General features: G+C 37.8%; 1 protein-coding gene across 3 annotated transcripts in view; it reads right to left on the reverse strand.

Moving 5' to 3' along the window:
* SLC44A1 (solute carrier family 44 member 1) overlaps positions 1–24,057 on the reverse strand; it is a 197,812-nt gene that overhangs the window by 86,680 nt on the left and 87,075 nt on the right. For all 3 annotated transcript variants that reach the window (XM_035016166.1, XM_035016165.1, XM_035016164.1), the window contains exons 4-6: positions 20,903–21,039; positions 7,949–8,042; positions 383–552 (exon numbers count right to left, since the gene is read on the reverse strand). In XM_035016166.1, the coding sequence (XP_034872057.1) occupies positions 383–552; positions 7,949–8,042; positions 20,903–21,039 (401 nt within the window). The remainder of the gene's footprint in view (positions 1–382; positions 553–7,948; positions 8,043–20,902; positions 21,040–24,057) is intronic.

Below are 24,057 nucleotides of genomic sequence, written 5' to 3' on the forward strand. Positions count from 1 at the left end.
CTCTTTGATGGAAATAGAGAAGAGACCATGTGGCCTCTTTTTATAAGCCTCTGGAATCATAACTAAAAACAAAGGGGTGCTGATTTACTAAAAGAAGCCTCCTGCTATCATATTAAAGGTTATCATAGACAGTAGCCAGTTTGGGAAAACACCAGTTTTCTCCAATGAGAGAAAACGAAAGTTTCAGATATATAAATATATATATATATATGTATTTAAATATGTATATATTTATAACTCTATATAATCTGAAACAATTGTCTTGGCTATGGGCAGTTAAACATTTTACAGGTATCCCGACTGTATTCATATTTTGGTTAAAAGACAGAACAGTCTTCTACTGCGGTACTATGAAATAGCTAGTAATGAGAAAAACAATTACCTAGTGATAACAAGCAAAGTCCCAATATAGTTTCTTTGCTGGTCATTACTCCACTAATCAGCCTGTGTAAGACACTATTGTCACTGACAAAGGTGATCAGGGCCTCTGCAAACTTGGCATAGCAGGAAATGTTCACGGGAGCACAGCGATGGAAGAATGGAATAGGTGCACTGGTGATACAAGAAAAAAAAATCAGAAAAAAAATTACTCCTACTCAATATAAATGCCACATCAAACACACAAATGGAAGGTGATTATGACTGCAATACACTCCACCCTCCACACATCATATGGGGGCTAAGAGGTGTGAACTTAATGCTATGGAGATGACTGTCGTGGGCAGGGATGCGAATCTTACCACAGGCTTAGCAGAGAGAGGGTGGAGTGCATATTCCAAAGGAAGACATTACCCTCCCCTTCTGAAAAGAAACACACACACATATACACGCACACACACACGTACAGAACTACCAAAAGCAAAAGCAAACACTTAAACTCCTCCGCCTGTATAGCTATCAGTCAATGGGCAGATGACAGAACTTACAAACATATACTTGGTTGAACTGAAAATGAATTTTTGCCAGACGCTATTTAAAAAGAGAAAACACACATGCTTTTGCTTGAAATGTGCCACCGCGAATAAAATGTTGCCTCTATCAGAACAGCTACATAAAAAGGTGTTTGGGGCACAAGCTTATTAACTCTCCTATCAATTAATCATGCCAAGACATCAACATACAGCATAATATGCGGCTGTTTAAAACAATAACCATGGATACTAATGTATGGAAACAGGAGGTAATAGTGCAAGGGGAAAGAAACAAAAATTTGCATCTAATGTGATGGTTGCCATCTCCATACAAAAGATATAAACGTAAGAATGAGAACAGAAAAAAATAGAAGTAAATGAAAAATCTCTGCTTTGTTAGGGTCATGAGATTCTGCACTGTTTTCTGTTCTTTTTATGTGTCATTATGATTATAAGATTGTGTCCAAAAAATGAGGTCAACAGTTATATCAGGTTTATACTGACCACAGCTCTTCTTGTGAAGGAACACAGCTATGTGTGAACAGAGACGTAGCTCTGGTTTGTTGTAACATATTCTATGTTAGCCTCCGAGAATATGATATACATCTGATCAATGAGAGATTCTAAAAAAGCTCTATGAACATGCCCTCAGTTGTGATCTGTATGGGTTCTAAGAGAGTCCGTATGTCTGTCCATACGCAGATACACACATCTGTGTGCATTCAGTTAAAGGTTAGCTATCGCTAACATAAATCTCATATTTTTAGAATTATCTGCAGAACCATCAGTCACAGCTCTAACATAGCACTGTTGGTAATAAGGTTAAGTGTATGCTCATTCTTGGTTGGCACTGTATTTGGGTCAAATTCGTGGATAAGAATATATGACTGAATACCAACTTGCAAGGTTTCTGATCTCAGGAAAGCAGTTTTGTATGACCTGAGGCAAAACACTACCTTTGTTTCCTTCCTCGAAAAAACAACAAAAATACTTCTTTTCAAATAAAAATATAAATGTACCATGTATTGATTTTCCTTAAATGCTGGTAAATGAGCACCAATGGGAGTAAGAATAGGCAACAACTTCCATGCTGTTAACTTCATGGAACAATAAAATAATAATAATAAAGATCTAGTCTTACCTTAGTTATGCTTCAGTAAAATGTATTCCAAAATAATGACGTGACACTGTGACATGAATGTTCACTTAAAAAAGAAGTGTCTCTTGTGACTTGTGGGTGTATTTGTGTGAACCTCCAAAATGGCACTGGTGAAAGTTAATGCCCGAGATTTGATATTTTGTCAGAAACTGCAGAAAGTCAGAGCATTCTGAGCAATGCTTAAATTAAAGGTATGCAAGTCATTGTTTTTGACTAAAGTTGTTTCATTAATGATACAAAAAGCTATTAAATTATAGAATACCTTTCGGTGAAATGGATTTAGTCAGAAATATTACAGGAACGGATCAAAAGAATTAACCATAAGTTCATAGTCAACGGTGGCTAATTTGGGACAGAAACCTCTGCTGTGACCTACAACTGTTTTTTTTCCTGATGCTGTCTATCTGGGTAATGTCCCTGGCCAGGTTAATGTCCCTGTCTAAGGTAACTAAAGCCTGGTTCTCTACCTTTCAAAACTAAAATCTTCTCTGCTCTACAATGATCTGTATCTTCATCTGCTTTACTTATTACCCTATCATTTCTGGTGCAGCCTCTGTTTAGCTCACCTGCCTCCAACCTTGAACATAAAATGTATCTACCTTAAGGATATGGATGCCATTTTCTCGCTTTCAACATCCACAATTTTCTTGGCCCTGCTCTGTTTCCTTTCTCCTGTCATATAACCATAACTGAACCTTATCCTCCGTCCAGAGGCAGCTCCACCTCTATCTCCCATATCCTAGCAGGATGCTGCTATAGTTTTAGACTCGAAGAGAAATACGCATCATTTCCAAAAGAGAGCGGGCGGGGCCTGTTATAACAGAAAACAAAACTGGCCAAGTTCAAAAGCCCTGGGTGATCCTCCTAACATTACACAGTCGCATGTGTCTCCATCTGTTAGCTCAAAGAGTAGGAGTAATAATGATAATAATAAATAGTAATAGAGCCCAGCCAAAAGTCAGTGATTCTAAATTAACAGGAGCAGCATGTCCAGCAGTGTTCGTGTTTTTCTGCTTTTCAGACTTATAATGAGGATAGATGGCTGAAAGGGAAGGATTATATTCTTAAAATTCAAACCTTTCATTTCTATTTAAGAGTTAATGCTGAGTAATATCTGCTCTCTTACCCTTTCAAGTCAATTTTATACTATACCTAAACACTTGGCTAATTGGAAAGAGTACTTTTACAAGTCTCCTTCAAAGAACTGAAGCAAAGCAACAACGGTTCCTTACCTTAAAATTTAATCTATGTCAGTTAAAAAAAAAACAACAAAACCTGACAGTCAGCTCTAAATTCGAAGGTATAAAATTAGCACAGACTGATTACATTGTTTAGCTGCTGGTCAAAATGGTCAAAATCTGCTTTAGTGGTAAGAAATATCAGAAATAGAAGGAAAATAAAAGAGAAGACAGCATTTGGACACAGTAGTAAAAAACAAAGTTAAAGAGTTAGTTTTAAAGTAGAAAGTCCTACACTCCCTTGTCATTCTTTCCCTCTACTGTTCCCTGAACAAAAACAACTTAACCAGCCATGAGTTTTTAATACTCAAATGACTTTCTTATTAAAAAATCTACGTAATCATGGGATTGAAATGGTTTGTCTTATATTTTACCACTGAAGTCCTCCTATGTGATATAATGAATTTGAGTTAGCTGATTTCACATACCTCTCAGAAAAGAATACTTCTGAGAACCTCGTATGTGAGATCTTTTCTACTTCAGTGTCTAACCCAAGCGACACACTCTGTGCTTTTTAATCAAGAGGACAAGCATACAGAATTCTATTCATAGCAACTTTTTCTACCCTTCGAAGCCCACAGAATATTGAATCTTTAAGAAGTCAGTGTAGTCCCATTAGGAACTGATGCTGTTTCACATTATTGAAACATTAGTCAACAAGAACAAAATGAATTTATAATGAGTCTTTTAAAGATTTTTAAAAATTAGCCATTCAGAAATTGTATCTTACCATGGCAAACATTCTATCCATTTGCCTTAAGTCCAGACTATCACAGTTAATGAGCTCCCCTCCCTCAAAGTCTGATGACAAACAAGCCTAATATCTCTTATTCATATGCCTTCATAAGAGAAGACAGGAGTTTGCATCTCACACAATTATCTTAAAACTTCAGGTTATAGGTAAGCAATTACACATGATTTCTAATGAAAAGTTTTACTTAAGAAAGAAGAATAATAAAGGATTCTGACAATATCTCTATAGCACAGAAAATGCAGGAAATAAATCAAGAATCTAATGGCAATACTCAGTGGTTTTTCATACATTTCATTTATTTTCTCTCCTTTCCTTCCTGTACTCTTTTTTTTTTCTTCCTGTACTTTTTTTTTTTTTTTAATTCTTAATTTTTTTTTAAGTAGGCTCCATGCCCAATGTGGGGCTTGAACTCATGACCCTGAGATTAAGAGTCACATGCTCTCTACCAACTGAGCCAGATCAGGTGCCCCACCTTTATTTATTTATTTTTTAAAAAAATAACTGTGGTATAGGACTTTGTCTTGGGGAAGATGACAGAGTAGGAGGACCCTAAACTCACCTCATCCCATGGATATAATGAGATAGCTTTCAGATCAGTATAAAACTAACTGTGGTATAGATTTTATAAGATCTTAAATTAAAATTCTGATTCCCAACAATTAATTGTATGACTCTGCACAACTCACTTAACTTCTCTTATCTTCTATTTCCTCATCTATAAATTAGGAACAATATCCTTATAGGCTTTTGTGAAGATTAAATACGAATACACATGAGAAGTTTAATATGGTGGCTGGAACACAATAGATCATTTGTAAATGTTAATTTACACTGAATCCTTCATTTTAAAAATATGAATAGATAACACTTTTTTCTTGGCTGTTAGTTTCTCATTTCCATATCATGCTATTAATTCCCCAATACCTAATATCCTTTCTGGCATCCAGAAATATTAAAATAAATGTTTGGTGAATTAACTGAATTTATGTAATCCGTTTCTACTACTGCAGTTTTTTTAGCTATACCTAAACCTTTAAGTATTTTAGGTATAAGGGCTAGTCTCCCTATGGCTACCTTGCTCAGCATGTCACCAATAGTTACAAATTTGTATAAAACATGGCCCTTTCTAGGCATTTGCTTTTAAAATTCAAAAGCTCTTAGGAATAGTAAGCATTTGGCAATTACGTAGTGTTAGTGTTTTACTGCAAATTAGTTTATAATTGCTTTTCTCCAAGGAATAGGCATTGCTTTTCAATGGCAGAAGGTGCCCAGGTACCCAGGAAAGTTAAGGGAGAAATGGGAGGCTCTAGAGGTTGAGAGAAATACTACTCCCTAAGCCAGATGCCAAGCACAATAATGGATGCTTAAAACATATACCCTTACTTAATTCTTACAACAATTCCATGACAAAGGTATTAATATTGCCATTTTACATGTGAGGACACTTGGTTCACAGAGAGGGGAAGAGACTTGCTCAAGCTGACAAAGAGAAGGTGGTGACACAGAATTCACCCCCAGACCTATCTGGACTCAAAGTACAGTAGCTCTTTTGGTCCCACTAGGGTGCTCCTAGGAGGAAAGCCAAAGGGATGTGAACGATGCTAAAGGCCATTTGCCTGCATCATAGCTTTGCCTAGTGCCCATCTTTTGGTGTATACAAAAAAGTCACCAAAACCAGTCCGTATTTTTTTTTTTTAAAGGACAGAGTTTCTTAAGGACAGAGACCAGATCTTACTCATCTTTGAAGATGTGGTATTTAATACGAGGTGTGGAATGTGGTTATTGCCCCCAAGTTTTTTATTAAACAAATTCATTGTTTTCTGATCTTTGCACTTCGCTTGCCAAAGGCTAAATGATGTTATTTACCAGGTCCTGATTTGATTTCCTCCTATCAACTGTTACTTCTTTTTTTTACTTTCCAACAGGCTGAGTTCAGATAAAAGTGATAAGATACTTAGACTGTGAGGTACTAAACTAAGTAAAACCTGAGGATCTTTTTTTTTTAAAGAGTTTATTTATTTATTTGACAGAGTGAGAGATAGCGAGAGCAGGAACACAAGCAGGGGGAGTGGGAGAGGGAGAAGCAGGCTTCCCGCGGAGCAGGGAGCCCGTTGCAGGGCTCGATCCCAGCACCCTGGGATCACGACCTGAGCTGAAGGCAGACGCTTAAGGACTGAGCCACCCAGGCGCCCCAAACCTGAGGATCTTTAAAAAAGTATAAACATAGTACACAGTCAGTTTTCAGATGGTTTAGGGTCATCACTGCATCTTAGATGACTGAGACATTAGTGGATGACCTTGTTAGAAGCCAAGTCTGTCCATGGCTAAAACCCAAGCCCCTAATACTATGTTTCATCTTCTAGTGAATGCTCTTCAGGGCACTGTATGTGAGATGTGTGAGCTCTTGTATGGCCAAGAACGGAACACCTGAGACAGATAACCAGGAAGAGGCAGCCCTCGACACGGTGGGGTCAGAGGTCAGAGGTGAAGGAGGATTTACCCGACCCCTGCCCCACCCATATAACACAGGTACAGAGCAACCTCATCCTCACATCAGGGCTCTCTGGTTATCTTTTTGTAATATGTTTATGCCTTAAAATAGGACTCTATACTCACAGTATGCACTTAAAACAGGCTGTTAGCAGTTGAGGAGATGAGAGCACAGAGCCTTTCTTGTCTTTACACTGATAAATTTTCTCCAACGACTCTATTCAAAGGACCTCCTTTTCTTACTGTTACAGCCTCCCTAATATTCTCAACGGTCACAAATGGGGGTCTCTCTACCTATCGGTCTAAGCCCCTAATTTATAGGTCCTACTTCATATCTTTTAAAACAGTCCCTTTATTTTCATTTCCGTAGGCTTTACATTTTCATTTCAATAGCAACTTGACAAGACTAAAAGAGCTGGACATCAATTAAACTGATAGATCCTTTATCTACTTTTCAACAGAAAATTTCAAATTTCATTCAAGTTAATAAAGCACAAGTCACACCCATAAGCAAGCCAAAGGAAAGCACACATAAAATCAGTCTCAAAATTTTAATCAGTAGCTTGCTATAATATACCAAGATATAATAAAAGTGCCTTCGATTCAGTATTCCTGGCGAAGTTGACTCATGTCATTCCTGGCTGATGCACACTTAAGATTCTCAAGATTAGACATGCTCCAAATCCTATGCACCTAATTCTGAGGATATATTCTACAATGCTTGCCAATTTATTTCCTCATTAAAAAACCTATTTATAATTTTAAAGTTGGCTTTACTTGTAACTACTGTGAGATCCTTCCAAACAAAGAATATGTCCTGTCTCTTCTTTGTGTCCATTAGATGCAGGAGATACTGAAATAATCAGTGTTTGTTGAATAAGACCTTGGATAAGATACGACAAACAGTGTATTATTATAGAGAATGTACCTAAAAGATATAGCCTGAAATAAGGTGTGGAGAATAATCACTGGCATATTTTTTTAAGTTTAAAAAGTAAATTAAAAATAATCCCAGTAAGTGATTACTAGGGTCAACTTCAAAGAATCTTTGAAGATTGTGAGAATTGGCTTCTAATTTTGCTGTAGATTTTGCAATGATTCAGCAGTTATATATACTTAAAAATTATGGCATTAAAAAAAAAAAGTAAGCCCCCAAAAGAAATTTAAAATCTGAGAATGAGAAAAGTTGTTTGCCTGTGTGTGTGTGTGTGTGTGTGTTTTAAGATATGAAATACATGTTGTCATTTCTAATAGTACTTTTTAAATTTTGTTATAAAAGTATTGGTCCTGAGCAACCCGTATCATCAAGTGACTCTTTCCCCAGGATAATATTTACAGTTTAAAATCTACCTACAAAAACAAAAGTCACAAGTTAACAAAATACAATAAAATTTACCTCGCTGGAACTGGTAATTTGGGGCATAGAACAGAAGCTTTTGAAGACGTAGTATATTCAGAAGGCTTTAGGTTGTAGCTACACAGTGCTGAGCCTGTTGAAAGAAAAGGTGTACGTTAGCTAGCAGAAGAGAGCCTCCATAAATTCTCTCACTGATTCACTGTATTTATTTTATACGTTAATATTAATTCAACATATATAACTTTAAAACACTATAAAATTAATAAGAATCTGATCAGTCCTCAATCATTTAAAACTGATTCCTCTCACGTAATTTATATACAAATTTTAATTAATAACATTAAGGGTAATAACAACAATAAGTACTAGAATTAACTTTATTGAGTGTCTGCCATAGATCAAGCCCTATGTATTTTTTTTTTTTAAAGAGTCAACTTTTCAGGGCCGCCTGGGTGGCTCAGTCAGTTAAGCGTCTGCCTTCAGCTCAAGTCATGATCCCACGGGTCCTGGGATCGAGCCCCGCATCAGGCTCCCTGCTCGGCGGGAGGCCTGCTTCTCCCTCTCCCACTCCCCCTGCTTGTGTTCGCTCTCTCGCTGTGTCTCTCTGGGTCAAATAAATAAAATCTTAAAAAAAAAAAAAAAAAAGGTCAACTTTTCATTGTAACTGACCAAACCGTGTCCAGGAATGTCTCCAAATAATAGAACAACAGAAACATGACAAAATTCTCCTACTGAAGAAGCCACGCATTTTGGCCAGCCCAGCGCTTCTGAGCGTTAGGCCAAGAGCAGCCCATTCCCAAGGCTGGTTCTATTCCCCATGCAAGTTTCTCTGGGGATGGACAAAGGGCCTGCCCCCTCCTCCCATCATGCTGGGAACTCTTAGAAAGTCACTGGCGGGGGCGGGGGAGGTTCTCCTCTCACCCCACACATATATTAATTATGTATTTACTATAACTCTATTAAGCCTACTTCAGAGAGGACGAAATAGAGGCTAAGAGATAAGGTACATAACTTGCCCAAGACGACACAGTTACTATGGAGCAGAGCTGGGACTGAACTCCTAGATCTCTTTGACTACAAACCGACCCTCAACTACACATCCTGTCCCTCTTTCCTATGCTTCTCATTACTAAATATTTTAAGTGACTGCATATAGCATATATGCTTTCAGACAATACATTACTTTTTCCTTATTTAAAAGGCAAGAAATATTAATTGCAAATAAACTGAACAAAGTGATAAAAGGATTCTCAGTTTTCAGATAGTTTAAAACAGCTCAAATTCCATCATAGATTGGTTATGCAAACAGCCATCTATTTCTCAGTTTCTGTGGCTAATATGTGTCTTAATAATATATAAAATTCAGGGCGCCTGGGTGGCTCAGTTGGTTAAGCGACTGCCTTCGGCTCAGGTCATGATCCTGGAGTCCCGGGATCGAGTCCTGCATCGGGCTCCCTGCTCAGCGGGGGGTCTGCTTCTCCCTCTCCCACTCCCCCCTCTTGTGTGCTCTCTCTCATTCTCTCTCTCAAATAAATAAATAAAATCTTAAAAAAAAAAATAATAATATATAAAATTCAGATGGATGCAGTCCACCAAATCCTTGATAAGTCTTATTTTACTGACTTGTTAATTTTATAACATAGCAACTAGAATATTGTCAGGTTCGTCATACAATAGGTATCATTACCTGAGAAAACCTAGGCTCTACTTACAATTTTGCTGACGACCTACTGCACTTTATGATGTAACCTGTTTATATTTTATTAATTACAGTCCCTACCAGATTACTAATTTGGTCAAATACTTTATTATTAAATAGAAATAGAATAGCTTTGTGTTTATATTATAGTAACAATGGACTTTCACACCATATGACCACTGAAAAAGTTTAAAATAAAATGTGAAGTGAAAACGGGAGGTTTTAACATTGAACTAATTATAGAAATGTCATATGAGGATGTGTGAAAGAACTTCAAGGGAATACAGAAAAAAAGATTTGCTAGGACAACCTTGAGAATGGTTTTATTTCATTTAAATCTTGTCCTATCAGCCAAAAGAATTTTTAAAAAGCCACAAACCTGCATTTAATTCAGTAATGCTGCCCCCAAATCAGCAACCAACTTGCTAGGTATTTAAATATATGGGCTGTAAATATCATACTTACAAAAATACATGTAGCATCTATTTTATATAAAGATAATTCAAGTAATTTGACAATGTAAAGTACTTTTTAAAAAGGATTTATTTACTTATCTGAGAGAGAGAGACAGAGACAGAGAGAGTGCGCAAGGGGAGGGGCAGAGGGAGAGGGAGAAGCAGACTCTCCTCTGAGCAGGGAGCCCAACTTAGGGTATGATCCCAGGACCTTGAGATTAAGATCTGAGCCGAAATCAAGAGTTGGATGCTTAACCAACTGAGCTACCCAGGCCCAGGCGCCCCTTGACAAGGTAAGATATTTTATTTATTTATTTTATTATTATTATTTTTTTTATTTGACAGAGAGAAAGAGAGCACAAGTAGGCAGAACAGCAGGGAGAGGGAGAGGAAGAAGCAGGCTCTCCACGGAGCAGGGAGCCTGACGTGGGGCTCGATCCCAGGACCCTGGGATTATGACCTGAGCCGAAGGCAGCCGCTTAACCGACTGAGCCACCCAAGCGCCCCCAAGGTAAGATATTTTAAAAGAAATACTTGAAAGTTACATGGCACTCTTCAAGTTTCTTCCACTTCTTAAGATAGATTCAGTAGGAAACTAAGTTTCTGAAATTGTTTTCGAACATTCTTTTCCATGTTAATGACTTATTTTTTTAAGTTAAGCATGAATATTAAATATCCACCTCTTCTAAAATTAGTCTTTCGTCTTTGAAGATAATGCCACTAGACTATTTACAGCAGTTTTCAGAGAAAACATGACAGCAGTAGCAAGCAAACATTTTAGATTAATCCTGAAATATCTGGGAGTCTTACTATAGAATTGCTCATGAAAAACACAGCAACCGTGTCAATAACTGCAGAGCACCCAACGTGATCATCAACTTCCTGATCTGAATTGTCAACTTCTTCCTTTCAGAGTGCAAGACGGAATCAATTTGCACAATATGAAAAGGGCCTAACTAAAGCACTGCGTCTGCAAGCACTCTGCTCCATCTGAATTCAGCGAACATAATCTCCCTCCCCACCCTTTCTTCATTTAAAAAAGGAGGTCAGCAGGTGCAACAGAGTTCAATTTTATAAATACTTTCCCAGGATAAGGCTCAATGAAAGGATAATAGCCTTATCTCTGATGGTATTCTGGGACATAGGCCAGTACTAAATAGATCCTGTACTAAATAGATTAAAGGAAAAAGATCTTTACAATGTTAGTAGTAACAATCAGAAGAAACCTTCTAATGCTTCCTACTCAAAAGGCTGATGGACAGAGAAGCCTCAATGCAGAACATTAAGACAACCCAGTAATGGCAAACATTTTACAATTGTTTCTCTTTTCACGTTTATTAGCCAATGCATTTTCAGTGAACACTTTTTAAGGTGGTATCTATCTTATTTTTTCTTTTTTTTTTATAGTGAGAGTATAAACAATACTTAGCGCAAGAGGTTTGGTCATAAAGAGTAAGACAGAGTTTTTCTTCTAACGCAAAAGGCAGGGAAAACCATACTTGAGTAATGAAGTCTAAAACCAAAAACAAAAGCTTATCTAAACCACACCAGAGGCAATCCATGCAACTCAGCCAATGGTATTCAAAATGAGTGATCTTAGGAAGCCAACTTTGGTATATAAACATTTATCTTGGTAAACAGTTGCTATAGTCCCCCGAATGTTTAACTACCATAATTTTTCAAATGCCTTATAATATTCAATTATTTATTCTTTAGCTCAATATCACTTATAAGAACTCCCCTAAGAGGTATGTTTCCATCACCATGCTCCAAAGATTACAGAGGAGAAAAGTAATACTTCCAAGGCCTTTCTAAGCAATCACTGACAAATTTAGAAATAAAATTCTTCACTCCTAGGCCACAATGCTTCTTCTGTGCCATTCCTAATCATCATAATCAGACAAATATTCAATAAGCTTCTGGGCAAAAAACATACATCCCACAGATATCTCAAAAACACGTTTGAAGAAAAAGATGTTTCTATCACCGGCTCTCCAAATCTGCTCTGCCTCCTCCCATATACCTCCTATCCTTGTTAATGGCTCCACCATCCACGAAATCCTCAAGATGAAATGGGAAGTCATCCTGTATCTTCTTCTTTATCCATCATCTTTGGATACCATTCAAGACATTCAAGTTACCAAGTCCTGACCATCAGACCCTTCTATGTTATCTCAGAGCTTCAAGATCTCTTATTGCTTCAAACTACTCTCCCAAAGGGTCTCTTCTCTATATGCTGCACACAACCTTGAGAATGGTCTTTGTAAAATGGTCCTTACTTGTAATACCCTCCCGCCCTCAAGATAATTTCCAAAGTCCTTGGCTTCAAAGCTCTCGTAAGGCAGGCCTCTACCTAAAACTCCAGCCTTATCTTAACATAATAAACCACTTACAATTTTGCTGTTTACAAGCTACCAGGCTTTTTCACACACTGTTGCCTCTGCTTGGACTGTCCATTCCTAACGACCATCTGAGTAAATGTTCAAGTTTGAGCAGAATTTCTACAAACTACTCAAGCCTCACCTCCTTCATTAAGCTTTCTCTGATGTACCCAAAGCTATTTACTGCTTTGTCTATTATAAAACTTAGCATATCATTTTGTAATTTTTTTTAGCTTACATATCATCTCTATTTTTAGGAAGTGAGCTCTTTGAGAACTGGGACCTTATGCCTTCAAAATATGTGGGACCCCTCTCTCCTGGCACATAGATACTACTCAAAAGTCATCTGTTGAATACAACAGACATCCTGACTGGAAAAAAAAATAAAATAACCTATTTTGAATCTCTTACTTTGGTGTTACATGTTATACATAATGTTTATATGCTTTTCACCCCTCACTACAAATTACACTATGTAAAATAGGATTTCTCGACCTTGGTATTATGACATTTTGAGCTGGGCAATTCTTGGTTGTAAGGAGCTGTCCTGTGCATTGCAGGATATTTAGCAGTATCCTTGGTTTCTAGCCACTAGATGCCAGTACCCTCCCCCGACCCTTCACCCAGTTTTGACAACCAAAAATGTCTCCTATCACGATATTTGTAGGATATACTAAATTAACAGAAAAGATTCCTTAAAAAACATAATTTAGAAAATTGTAGTTAATAAAAAAGAAAATCTCCCAATGCAGAACAGTGTTCATTACAAAAAACAAATTACACTCCTGTGTGAGGTCCAGTGAATTTAACCCCTTTCTCTCCAATTAGGAAAGCACATATATTCATATGCTGGAAGAATACAATTCCCAATTTCAATTTCCAGGAACCAACAAAAAGCATGGACATATTTGTAGTTCCCAAGAAGCACCCATTAACTAGCTGGTGGCATGACATTATCTGTCAACCACTGTCAGCACATACTACGCGCATAATAAATATTTGCAGAGTGAATTAATTTTGGACATCTATGTGCAACACTTCTAGGTATTGTGGAGGACAATGAAAAGTTTGTCTTCTATCATGCAAGCTCCCTAAAGGGCACTGTACCTTTTCTTTGTTTCTCTGGCATGTATCTCTTGGGTGCTAATTAATTGTCGAATAAAGGAATTATTTAAAATTGCATTATCAAACATAAGGATTTTTCCCCCCTTCACAACCAAGCTTCCTTTGCTGGTTTCTGACTTGGAGGCAATTAAAGCAGTTGCTAGGGTTGATCATTTCACTCATTTGTAAATGATATCAAGTCCAGTCTTTTGATTCATTGTGCCAAAAAGAATCCATACTAACTGTGTGGTTTAAGTTATATTGTTACTGGCTGGTAAGAAAGAGGGTAATGCTGATCATCTGTTGATACTAACTTTAAACGTAACACCTAGGTAATGATAATCAAAGGCTTATTTCTATTCATAACTTTTATCTGATATATCACATCATCTTTCGAGGTTTTCAAAGACAGAACAATGATCACTGAGAAAGCACCCAGCTCCATGGCCCTACTCAAAGTATGAACATGGTCTACATGGTAGTTCATAAAGCTCTTACTTTTCACAAAATACAGTGCACTGAAGAAGCACTCCCAAATGGGATTGATTTCTTCCATGCTATAAATGGGACACAAACAAGAAAAATAAGATTTCTGTCATTTTACTTCTGTGTTAGAAAAACAAATTAGATATAAAAATTTGGTAAGAGTAATGCAAAAGATAATAAGGTATTCCATGTAAAATATTAGCAATGACTGAGACTATGCAGTGGGCCCCCAATTTTCAGGTCATTCTTATTTCTTTTTTTTTTTTTTAAAGATTTTATTTATTTATTTGAGAGAGAGAGAATGAGAGCACATGAGAGGGGGGAGGGTCAGAGGGAGAAGCAGACTCCCTGCCGAGCAGGGAGCCCGATGAGGGACTTGATCCAGGGACTCCAGGATCATGACCTGAGCCGAAGGCAGTCGCTTAACCAACTGAGCCACCCAGGCACCCAGGTCATTCTTATTTCTAAACTGCTGTTTAGAATTTAGATTTGCAAGTGGAAAGAATAAAATGACACACAAAGCATCTGGCACTGTGCATGGCACAAAGTAGGTACCAATGAACTTCAAGGAAGTTTCAAAGAAGGTACCAAGGAAACTCCAATCTCTTCATGGTGAAACAAGGCAAGGCTCAAGTCTGATTTATCTCTTCAGTAGACGCAGGAGCCCATGCTGACCAACAGGGAGAGTGGAGTAAGGTGAAGGATGAACTATGGGCCAAACTTGGATCTGGGAGAGAGGAAGGGAAGGGACTGTCCCAGCAGGCATTACGACCTGATGTGGCCAGGCTGGGTTGAGATGAAAATCTCATATAAAGCTGAAGTTAGGTTCCAAGGTAGGGACGTTCTCTTCCCCCGTACAATGGATACGTTATTTGAGTCTTCAAAAATAATGATAATAAAGTAAGAAGGAAATCTGTTTACCAGAAACTGGAGGGAAGCAAAATTAGAGTAAGATGGAATTCATGCTCTGCTGAAAATAACTCAGGGGAGGGCTCCCACCCGATGATTTCAGTTTTCTCTGTAGGGCACAAGGTGAAGAAAGAGGAAAAACAAGAGGGCTAAGGGAAAAAAAAAGGTTATGAATAATCACGCAGATAGGATGGACAGGAGAGATAAATGAATGAAGTAAAATGAATTATTGAGAGATGAGAAAGATGGCGACCAAAGATTCACATCAATTCTGGTTAGAATGAAGCTAAACATTTTACCAGCTGGTGGCAACTGACACAGATTCAGAATTGAGCAAAGGATAAAGTGTGCTGAGGGAATGAGAAATTACTAAGTGCTGAGAGAGATGAAGAGGAAAGTCCAGGGTCACCTGGGTGGCTCAGGTGGTCCTGGGATGGAGCCCCACCTCGGGAATCCCTGCTCAGCGGGGAGTCTGCTTCTCCCTCTGCCTCTGCCCCACCCATGCTCTCTCTCTCTCAAATAAATAAATAAAATATTAAAAAAAAGAGAGAGAGAAAGAGAAGTCCAATGCATTGTTCTTTCAAAACACATGAATAGCTACTATGTGGCATCCTGTACTAGGGCTTGGATATTCAGAATTGAATAGCATGATCCCACCCCACAGGAAATTCATGCACTACTCAGGTAAATGATAAACAAAGAACCAAAAAAGTTTGGTACTGAGTCCTTATGGTACTTGGCAATTTTAATTTTTAAAAGGCAATTTTTAATTTATTCTCTAGCATCATATTTATATTTGTATTATATAAAAACGACGAACCATAGTAATAATAAAGTGTATGCTTGGTCCACCTCCCACCCAACTCATGTACCAGAACTTAGACTTTTACATTCGTCTAAATTCTTCTGCTTGCCTTTTAAAGCTCTTTGTAATATGGCAGCATCTCTTCCTAACCATCTCATGTCCAGCTGTTACTTCTAAATTTTCTATTCTAGTCAGACACATTGGACAGTGGTGTTCTACAAACTTCAGTGTCCAAGAAAACACTCCTCTTTCTTGTCTGAAAGAAAGAGTTGAGGAAATACTTTTTGCTTAATAAATGCATTTCTTACAAACGTTATTATAGGAACCTAAAAGCTTTCCCTTATAAAGATTTTAAATAATTTGTGAAGGTAATAAAAGTTCACACAAGTGGACAGTTGTAAGTGCTAAAAAGCACTTTGAGATGTTGTCATGGAAACTTAGAACTCTTTGAAAACGATTTATATTATCTTTTTAGTCTGGTAAGTAAACTGTTATTTTACCTTACATTTTTTTTAAAGATTTTATTTATTTATTTGACAGAGAAAGTGAGATAGCACAAGCAGGGGGAGCAGCAGAGAGGGAGAAGCTGACTCCCCGCTGAACAGGGAGCCCGACATGGGGCTCGATACCAGGACCCTGGGATCATGACCTGAGCCAAAAGCAGACCCTTAACTGACTAAGCCACCCAGGCATGTTTTCATTTGCAAAACTGAGATTTTATAGCCAGTAGAAACCATCGCCCTATCTTTCTATTACTGGCCTATTTCACCTAGGATAACGACTTCAAGTTTCATCTATGTTGTAGCATATGACACGATTTCCTTATTTTTCAAGGCTAATATTCCATTGTGGGTATATACCATGTTTTCTTTATCCATTCATCCATCATTAGACATTTAGGTTGCTCTCATCTCTTGGTTATTATGAATAATGCTACAATGAACATGAGTTTGCAAATATCTCTCTGAAATCCTATAACCAATTCTTTTGGATATATACTTAAAAGTGGGATTGTTGGAGGCGCCTGGGTGGCTCAGTCGTTAAGCATCTGCCTTCGGCTCAGGTCATGATCCCAGGGTCCCAGGATCGAGCCCTGCATCGGGCTCCCTGCTCGGCAGGAAGCCTGCTTCTCCCTCTCCCACTCCCTCTGCTTATGTTCCCTCTCTCACTGTCTCTCTCTCTGTCAAATAAATAAATAAAATCTTGAAAAAAAAAAAAAGTGGGATTGTTGGCTCATATGGTAATCTACTTTCTATAAGACTTTCTAAAAGAGTTTTAAGGTTCACAACAAAATTGAGAGGCAGGTACAAAGGTTTCCCACATACCTCCTGCCCCCACACATGCATAGCCTCCTCCATTAAAACCTCCCGATCAGAGTGGTACATTTGATACCACTGATGAGCCTACATTGACACATCATAATCACCCAAAGTCCCTAGTCCTATGGGCATGGACAAATGTATAATGACAAGAATCCATCATTATAGTATCATACAAAGTATTTTCACTGCCCTAAAAATCCTCTGTGGTAATTCTATTTTTGATTTTTTAAGGAAACTCCAATCTCTTTTCCACAGCGGACATACAATTCTATATTCCTGCCAATGATGCTCAAAGATTCCCATTTATCCATAACTTCACCAACATTTGTTATTTTCTGTTTTGTGATGTTTGGGTTTTTCTCTGTAGAAGTTGTCCTAATGGGTATACACTGTGGTTTATATTTGCATTTCCCGTATGATTAGTAGATTGAGCATCTTTTCATGTCATTATTGGCGTATCATGTATCTTCTTTGAAGAAATGTCTATTCAAGTCCTTTAGCCATTTTTAATTGGGTTGCTGTTGTTTTTTTTTTTCTTGAGTTGTAGGAATTCTTTATATATTCTGGGTATTAACCCTTTATCAGATATATGATTTGCAAATCTTTTTTCTCCTATTCCATGGGTTACCTTTTTTCACTCTGCTGACTGTGTCCTTGGATGCACATTAGTTTTAAATTTTGATGTAGTCCAATTTATCTATTCTTTTTCTTTTGTTGACTGTGATTTTGGTTCATATCCAAGAAATTATTGCCAATATAATGTCATGAAGTTCTCCCCTATGTTTTCTTCTAAGAGCTTTATAGTTTGCTCTTACATTCTGACTCGGTCATGGATTTTGAACAACTCTCTCTTAGAGGTTTGGAAATTTCCCACTTAAACTTAAAATCATCTGCTCCTTCCAAATCATTATGCACCTCAAATGATGGAAAGACAAAAGAGGAAGAATGCAAAAAACAAAGAATTCTCTCAGTGACAAGAACAATGTTGGAATTAAATTTTACCAGGTCAAGTATTAAGTCACCAATCCAAAGAACAATATAGATTTTTTTTTTTTTTTGAGAAATTCAGAATTTTCAACTTAGGGTTGCTATTAAAATAAAGGTATTTGTGTCCTCCCACCAAAGGCTCCCTTCTCTATTATAATTTCATAGTTTTTCTATTGCTTTTTAAAATATTTATCCTCTCTATCCTCCACTGCTGTGCTTCTTGATGCTCCCATTATTAATACTTTTTTTTATGCTTAACACGTTGACTTATTTTGCAAACAGCTGCCTCAAAAGCCTAAGGGTGCCTGTGTAGTTAGGCACCAATTTAAGAGGTCTGTTTTCTGGAATAATATTCATTCGTTAATATTCTCGAACACCTGCTTTGTGTAAGACACTATGAAAAAAACAAAGCTGCAAAACTCACCAGAAAGGTCTTATAAACTGGCCTTAATAGGCCATACTCAGTATCATAATCACTTAGAAGGATAATGGCCTGGAAATAAACATACCAGCAGGGCAGCATGGGGCATTTCTCCCCAGCGGATCATCACAGCAGGCAATACAGCCGACAAGGAACTAACTCTCTTCTGGCCCTCCAGATGACATGTCCGGTTCAAGGGACCAAGACTCACACCCAGTGGGTTCAAGAAAACGTGTCAGAAGATAGTTTGACACTAGATCCTAGCTTTGAATGCCAAAGTAAGACATACAGTGTTTTATTTTATTTTTTATTTATTTATTTTATTTTATTTTTTACCCCTGATGACTTCTGAGTAAGGGATTAATATGATTGAAGCTCTAGCAAAATTAATATGGCAGCAGTATGTAAGGGACTAGAAGTAGAGAGAGACTGTAGGCAGGAAGACTATTACATTCCATTGGGGGAATAATAACATTAATAGTAGTAATGTAACAGCAGTAACCAATACTTTATTTTTTTAGCAATTTACTATTTGCTAGACTCTCTTCTAAGCATTTTTCATGTATGAGGTCCTTGTAACAACCTATGAAATAGTTTTCGTACAAATATTATCCCCTTTATAAATGGGGAAGCTGAGGCATCTAGCGATCAAGTAACTTGCTCAGGGTCTCACGGCTAATAAGTGGTAGGACCAGCATTTGAACCAAGATAATCTGGTTCCAGAGCCCTATACTCTTAACGACTCAACACTACCACCTCCCAGTGTGTATGCTCACATTGTCTAAGATTTTAGAACAACCCATAAGGGATAATTCATTTCTCCCTAAGAAACCTGATAAAGACAGGGCCAACAGTTCTAGTATTAGACTCACCAAATCAATACAGGTAAGGATATCATGTGGGAATAGAAAATGAGATTTTTTTTTTTTAAAGATTTTATTTATTTATTTGAGAGAGAGAATGAGATAGAGCATGAGAGGGTCAGAGGGAGAAGCAGACTCCCTGCCAAGCAGGGAGCCCGATGTGGGACTCGATCCCGATGTGGGACTCGATCCCGGGACTCCAGGATCATGACCTGAGCCAAAGGCAGTCGCTTAACCAACTGAGCCACCCAGGCACCCTGAAAATGAGATCTTAAAGGGTAGCTGGTACCTCTTTATTCAGTGCCCACAAAGTACCAAGGATTCATGCATCATCTCATTTAATCCTCCCAAACACCTATGAAGGAGGCATTATTTTTAATTCACTTTTTTTTTCAGATGAGGAAATCTAGTTCAGAGAGGCTACACCTTCTGTCCCTCATTACAGAGCCAGTTAGTGGGGTGACAGCAGATTTAGAATCCAGGGTCACATTAATCTCATGCTCTTCCCACTATCTCACGCTGAGGGCATGAAGTGAGAGGACAGGAATATGGCCAGTCTTGAAGGATGTGGTCCTTCTGCCCTCAAAAGGCCAGCAACCAATTGGGAAGACTCTGGAGTCATGTAGAGGTGTGTGTGCAGGTATGTTCCCAAGCTGTCTCTTTACCCAGCTAGAAGTTATCCTGAGTGGATGCATGAGTCAGTCCTTGTTCCAAGGAACCAGAACTAGCCTATAAACTCAGGCAGGGCTAAGGCAGCTCTGGGGAGTCCAACACACAAAATGCAAACATGAAACCTCATGGAAGTTCAAAAACACAGGCTAGCAGTTTGTGGCCCTCCACGAAGAGAGGTTAAAAATAAAATTCTCTGAAGAGAACTGAGGATAGCACCTGGAAATGAGAAACCCAAGGGAATAGAGTCAGCGGTCAGGAAATTGACTATGTTTGTTTTCTCAGCTAATTCCCATATGTTTAACCTCAGAGTTTCTCAAAACTTTTCCCTTAGAAAAATTCTTATGAGACAGTATTAAATTTAAAAAAGCAAAACAAACCAACACAATTGAAAGATGGTAGAATTTTGGTTTTTACTTCATGTTCCTTTTCTTGAATTTTTCAAATTTCTACTATAAGAACATATATTACATTGTTATCCAGGGATAAAAATAAAATATGCTAATTGAGATACTTTTAAATCAATACTTAGGAAGAGAAAAAGAAAAAACCCAATTTCACAAAGAGTAGTCTAGTAATTCCCAAATGCACAAAGCAGCTACATCAAAATCACCTGAGACATTGTTAAAAAAAAAAAAAATTTCCAGAACCCAAAGACCTACTCAGTCAGAATTTCCCTGGGTAGAACCTAGGCATCTGGAGTTTTAACAAGCTCCCCAGGTGACTATCATCTTTTCCATCAAGGAAGTCCAAAAGCACTTTCAATTCTCTTTCTCTTTTTAAGGTTCTTTGATGATTTCTTTAACACTAGTTATATTGGAAAGCAAACACACAATATTTAACAGTGAGAGTAAGTGACTGGGGTGAGGACTCGGATGGCCTCATGTCTCACCATTCATCTCTGCAAACTTCTGAACCTCACTTAGGGTTTTCAGTTCTTGTCTTGGACATGCTGTTACACACAGTGCTACAGACTTGATCTTCCGGTTTATCAAGTCCAGATTGCATGGATCCAAAAAGAACACATACCTAAAGCATGGAGAAAAATATCCAGATGTTATTTCACAAGAACACTCTGGTTCACGGCCTAATTTGACTAAGCCTAAAAGCAAAGAACATCTATCCTATTCTATACTCCTTCACAAATTTTATCAAAGATGAACAGATATTTCACAAATCTAATCACAGATTTTCTTTTTAATTAATTGCTTGTAAATATACCGTGAACAGTGGTGACTAGAGGAACTATAGGACTCACATTTGTCATGATATATTTTTCCAATATTTAAATTTTTGTAATGTATACTTTATAATTAGAAATTACTTTAGTTTTTTAAATAATTAATTTGTTTTATTTTTTGCCAAACCTGTGCCCTAAAAATTACTAGAATATCCCAAGACTGCTATATAACACAAATTGTAGTTTATATATAAACTTTAGTAATAAAAATATAATTATATACAAAATATAAAATTATAAAAATGAATAAATAAACTTTTGCTAAGGAATATATAATTATAAAAATGAATTGTAAAATTGTATAAAATTGAACATATAAAGCTGAATGGAGACTAGAGGGAAATACACCAACATTTTAACTACAGTCATCTCTGGATATTAGAATAAAGTGATTTTAATCTCTTTCTTTCACTTTTCAGAATTCTCATTTTCTAGAAATGTAAATGACTTTTGAGTTGAGATAACTACAGTAAATATTGTTTATTAAAAGGTCCGTTACATATCAACAAAGTAATGCCCAAATCTTAAATTATCCCTTTTGTATTCTATATACATTTATATTTTAGAAAAGGAAAGATTAATCAGAAATTACACTGAAACAGACTTTTTTTTTTAATGTTAAAAAGTAGGGTGGCTCAGTAGGTTAAGCGTCTGCCTTCAACTCAGGTCATGATCCCAGGGTCCTGGGATCGAGCCCTGCATCATCTGGCTCCCTGCTCAGCAGAGAGCCTGCTTCTCCCTCTCCCTCTGCCCCTTCCCCCTTGCTTGTGCTCTCTGTCTCTCTCTGACTCTCTCTCACATAAATAAATAAAATCTTAAAAAAAAAAAGAAGAAAAGAAAAAATATCAAGTCAAAGCATATGCTGGGATGGACGATATAAAAGGATACTGGAAAAAAATTCAATAGAAAAAACAAAGTGTGAATATCAAGGGGAGGGGGACCTGAGAGGCTTTTGCAGGTGGAGTAATATTGCACACTTCAGAGGAGCTGGGGACCAGGAACCCAGAACGGAGGTCGGGGATGAGCTACCAACCACCAAACTAAAAAAAAAAGAGTATTTTATAACTGTGTTAGTGACTCTAATACCATTCATGTTCTACATGAATAAAAGAAAGAAAAGATGCCAAGCAGAAAGATGGTATTTGGAAGTGGAATTCCGACAGCTCCTGTGCCTGATGGCCAGGAACGAGCACCCGGAGAAAACTGTCCAACCACCTTTGTGTAGAAACAAGTGCCCCCTTGCTGACGTTCCCTCTATCTGTCCTTGTATGGGAGTGAGCATGCCATGCTTGGGGCTCTGTGCAAGGACCGGCACAAAGCCAGCCCCAGGGCAGGGCACACACAGGGCTTTGAGGAAGGTGTCATAAAAACCTGGAATCATTTACCACCACCAACCATGGATACTGTTAACACTACAGATAAAAATAATGGTAGCCAACATTTATTGAGTAACTACTACGTACCAGATGCTGCATTAATAAACCTTTTACACATATCAACTCACTTATCACACAATCCTCACAACAATCCTGTCATCTGTTTTTGTAGGGGTGAGCAGTGGGGGGCAGTGGAGCTGGGGCGGGGAGAGGAATTAAGTGCACAGTTCTAAGCGATGAGCAATGCCTGGAGAAATACCTGGAGAAATCACAGGACAATAGAAAAATGGGTTCCAGGAAAAGGAGAAAGCCAGAGGCTTCTGGGGCCTTGGATGAGTGACACTGCCTTTCACAGCCTGCTGAGAACAGATACCTTGTCTGATTGTCCTGCAGGATTCTACCCCCTCCAAGGCCAAAAACGTCCTCACTATATTTCCAGCTTCTTCTGCATCTTAAAGCACACTCTTGATTTATCCTAGGGACTGGGCAGCAGCCTTGTACCAAGCCTGGGTCAGACCCATTTGAGCCTGCTTTCTGGGTCTCTTTCTTAGCAGTTTTCTGACCTTGGGGAATATAGTTATCCTTCTGAGCCTCAGTTTCCTTATCTATAAAACTGCATATTCATGACTTTATTTGATCCTCACAACAACTTTATGAGGTAGAGGCCATTACCATTCCACAGAGGACAAAATTGAGGCCCCCAGGAACTAACTACGTGACCCAAGAGAGCTAGTAGATGCCAGAGCATGAATTCAAACCTAGTCCTTCCGATTCAGAGTTTCACCCTCTGTCCAACCTGCTCTAGTCCCAAAATATTTCCTACAAAATAATAAATCATTGTAACTGTTCTATATTAACTCTGAATATTGTTTCCACTATCCTGAAGTTCGTTCAATCCATGGCAACATGTTTGTAAGTAATTAAATTTTTTTTTTTTAAGATTTTATTTATTTATTTGAGACAGAGAGAATGAGAGAGACAGAGAGCACATGAGAGGGGGAAGGGTCAGAGGGAGAAGCAGGCTCCCTGCTGAGCAGGGAGCCCGATGCGGGACTCGATCCCGGGACTCCAGGATCATGACCTGAGCCGAAGGCAGTTGCTTAACCAACTGAGCCACCCAGGCGCCCTGTAAGTAATTAAATTTTAACTAAATGGCATTTAACTGTATATTTACAGAGTAGGAAAAGTGCATGTGTCAAACAGACAAATTTATGATTCATTAAAACTGCACTTTCTTGCCTTTTGATTTAAAAATGCCCTTAGCCAGGTAAATAAATCCTTACATTAGTTTCAGTTTTCACTTCAAACAAAATGAACTGTATTTGCCAATTTCATTTTTTTGAAATGAAACAAATATCCAACTCTCAAATAAGCATGACACTGGCAGGCCAGATTATTTTAACTAACAAATCTATGGATAAGTGGGTTGTT

The sequence above is a fragment of the Mirounga leonina genome, unplaced genomic scaffold (genome assembly GCF_011800145.1).
Source record: "Mirounga leonina isolate KUSES-001 unplaced genomic scaffold, KU_Mleo_1.0 Mir_170, whole genome shotgun sequence".
Lineage (NCBI taxonomy): Eukaryota > Metazoa > Chordata > Mammalia > Carnivora > Phocidae > Mirounga > Mirounga leonina.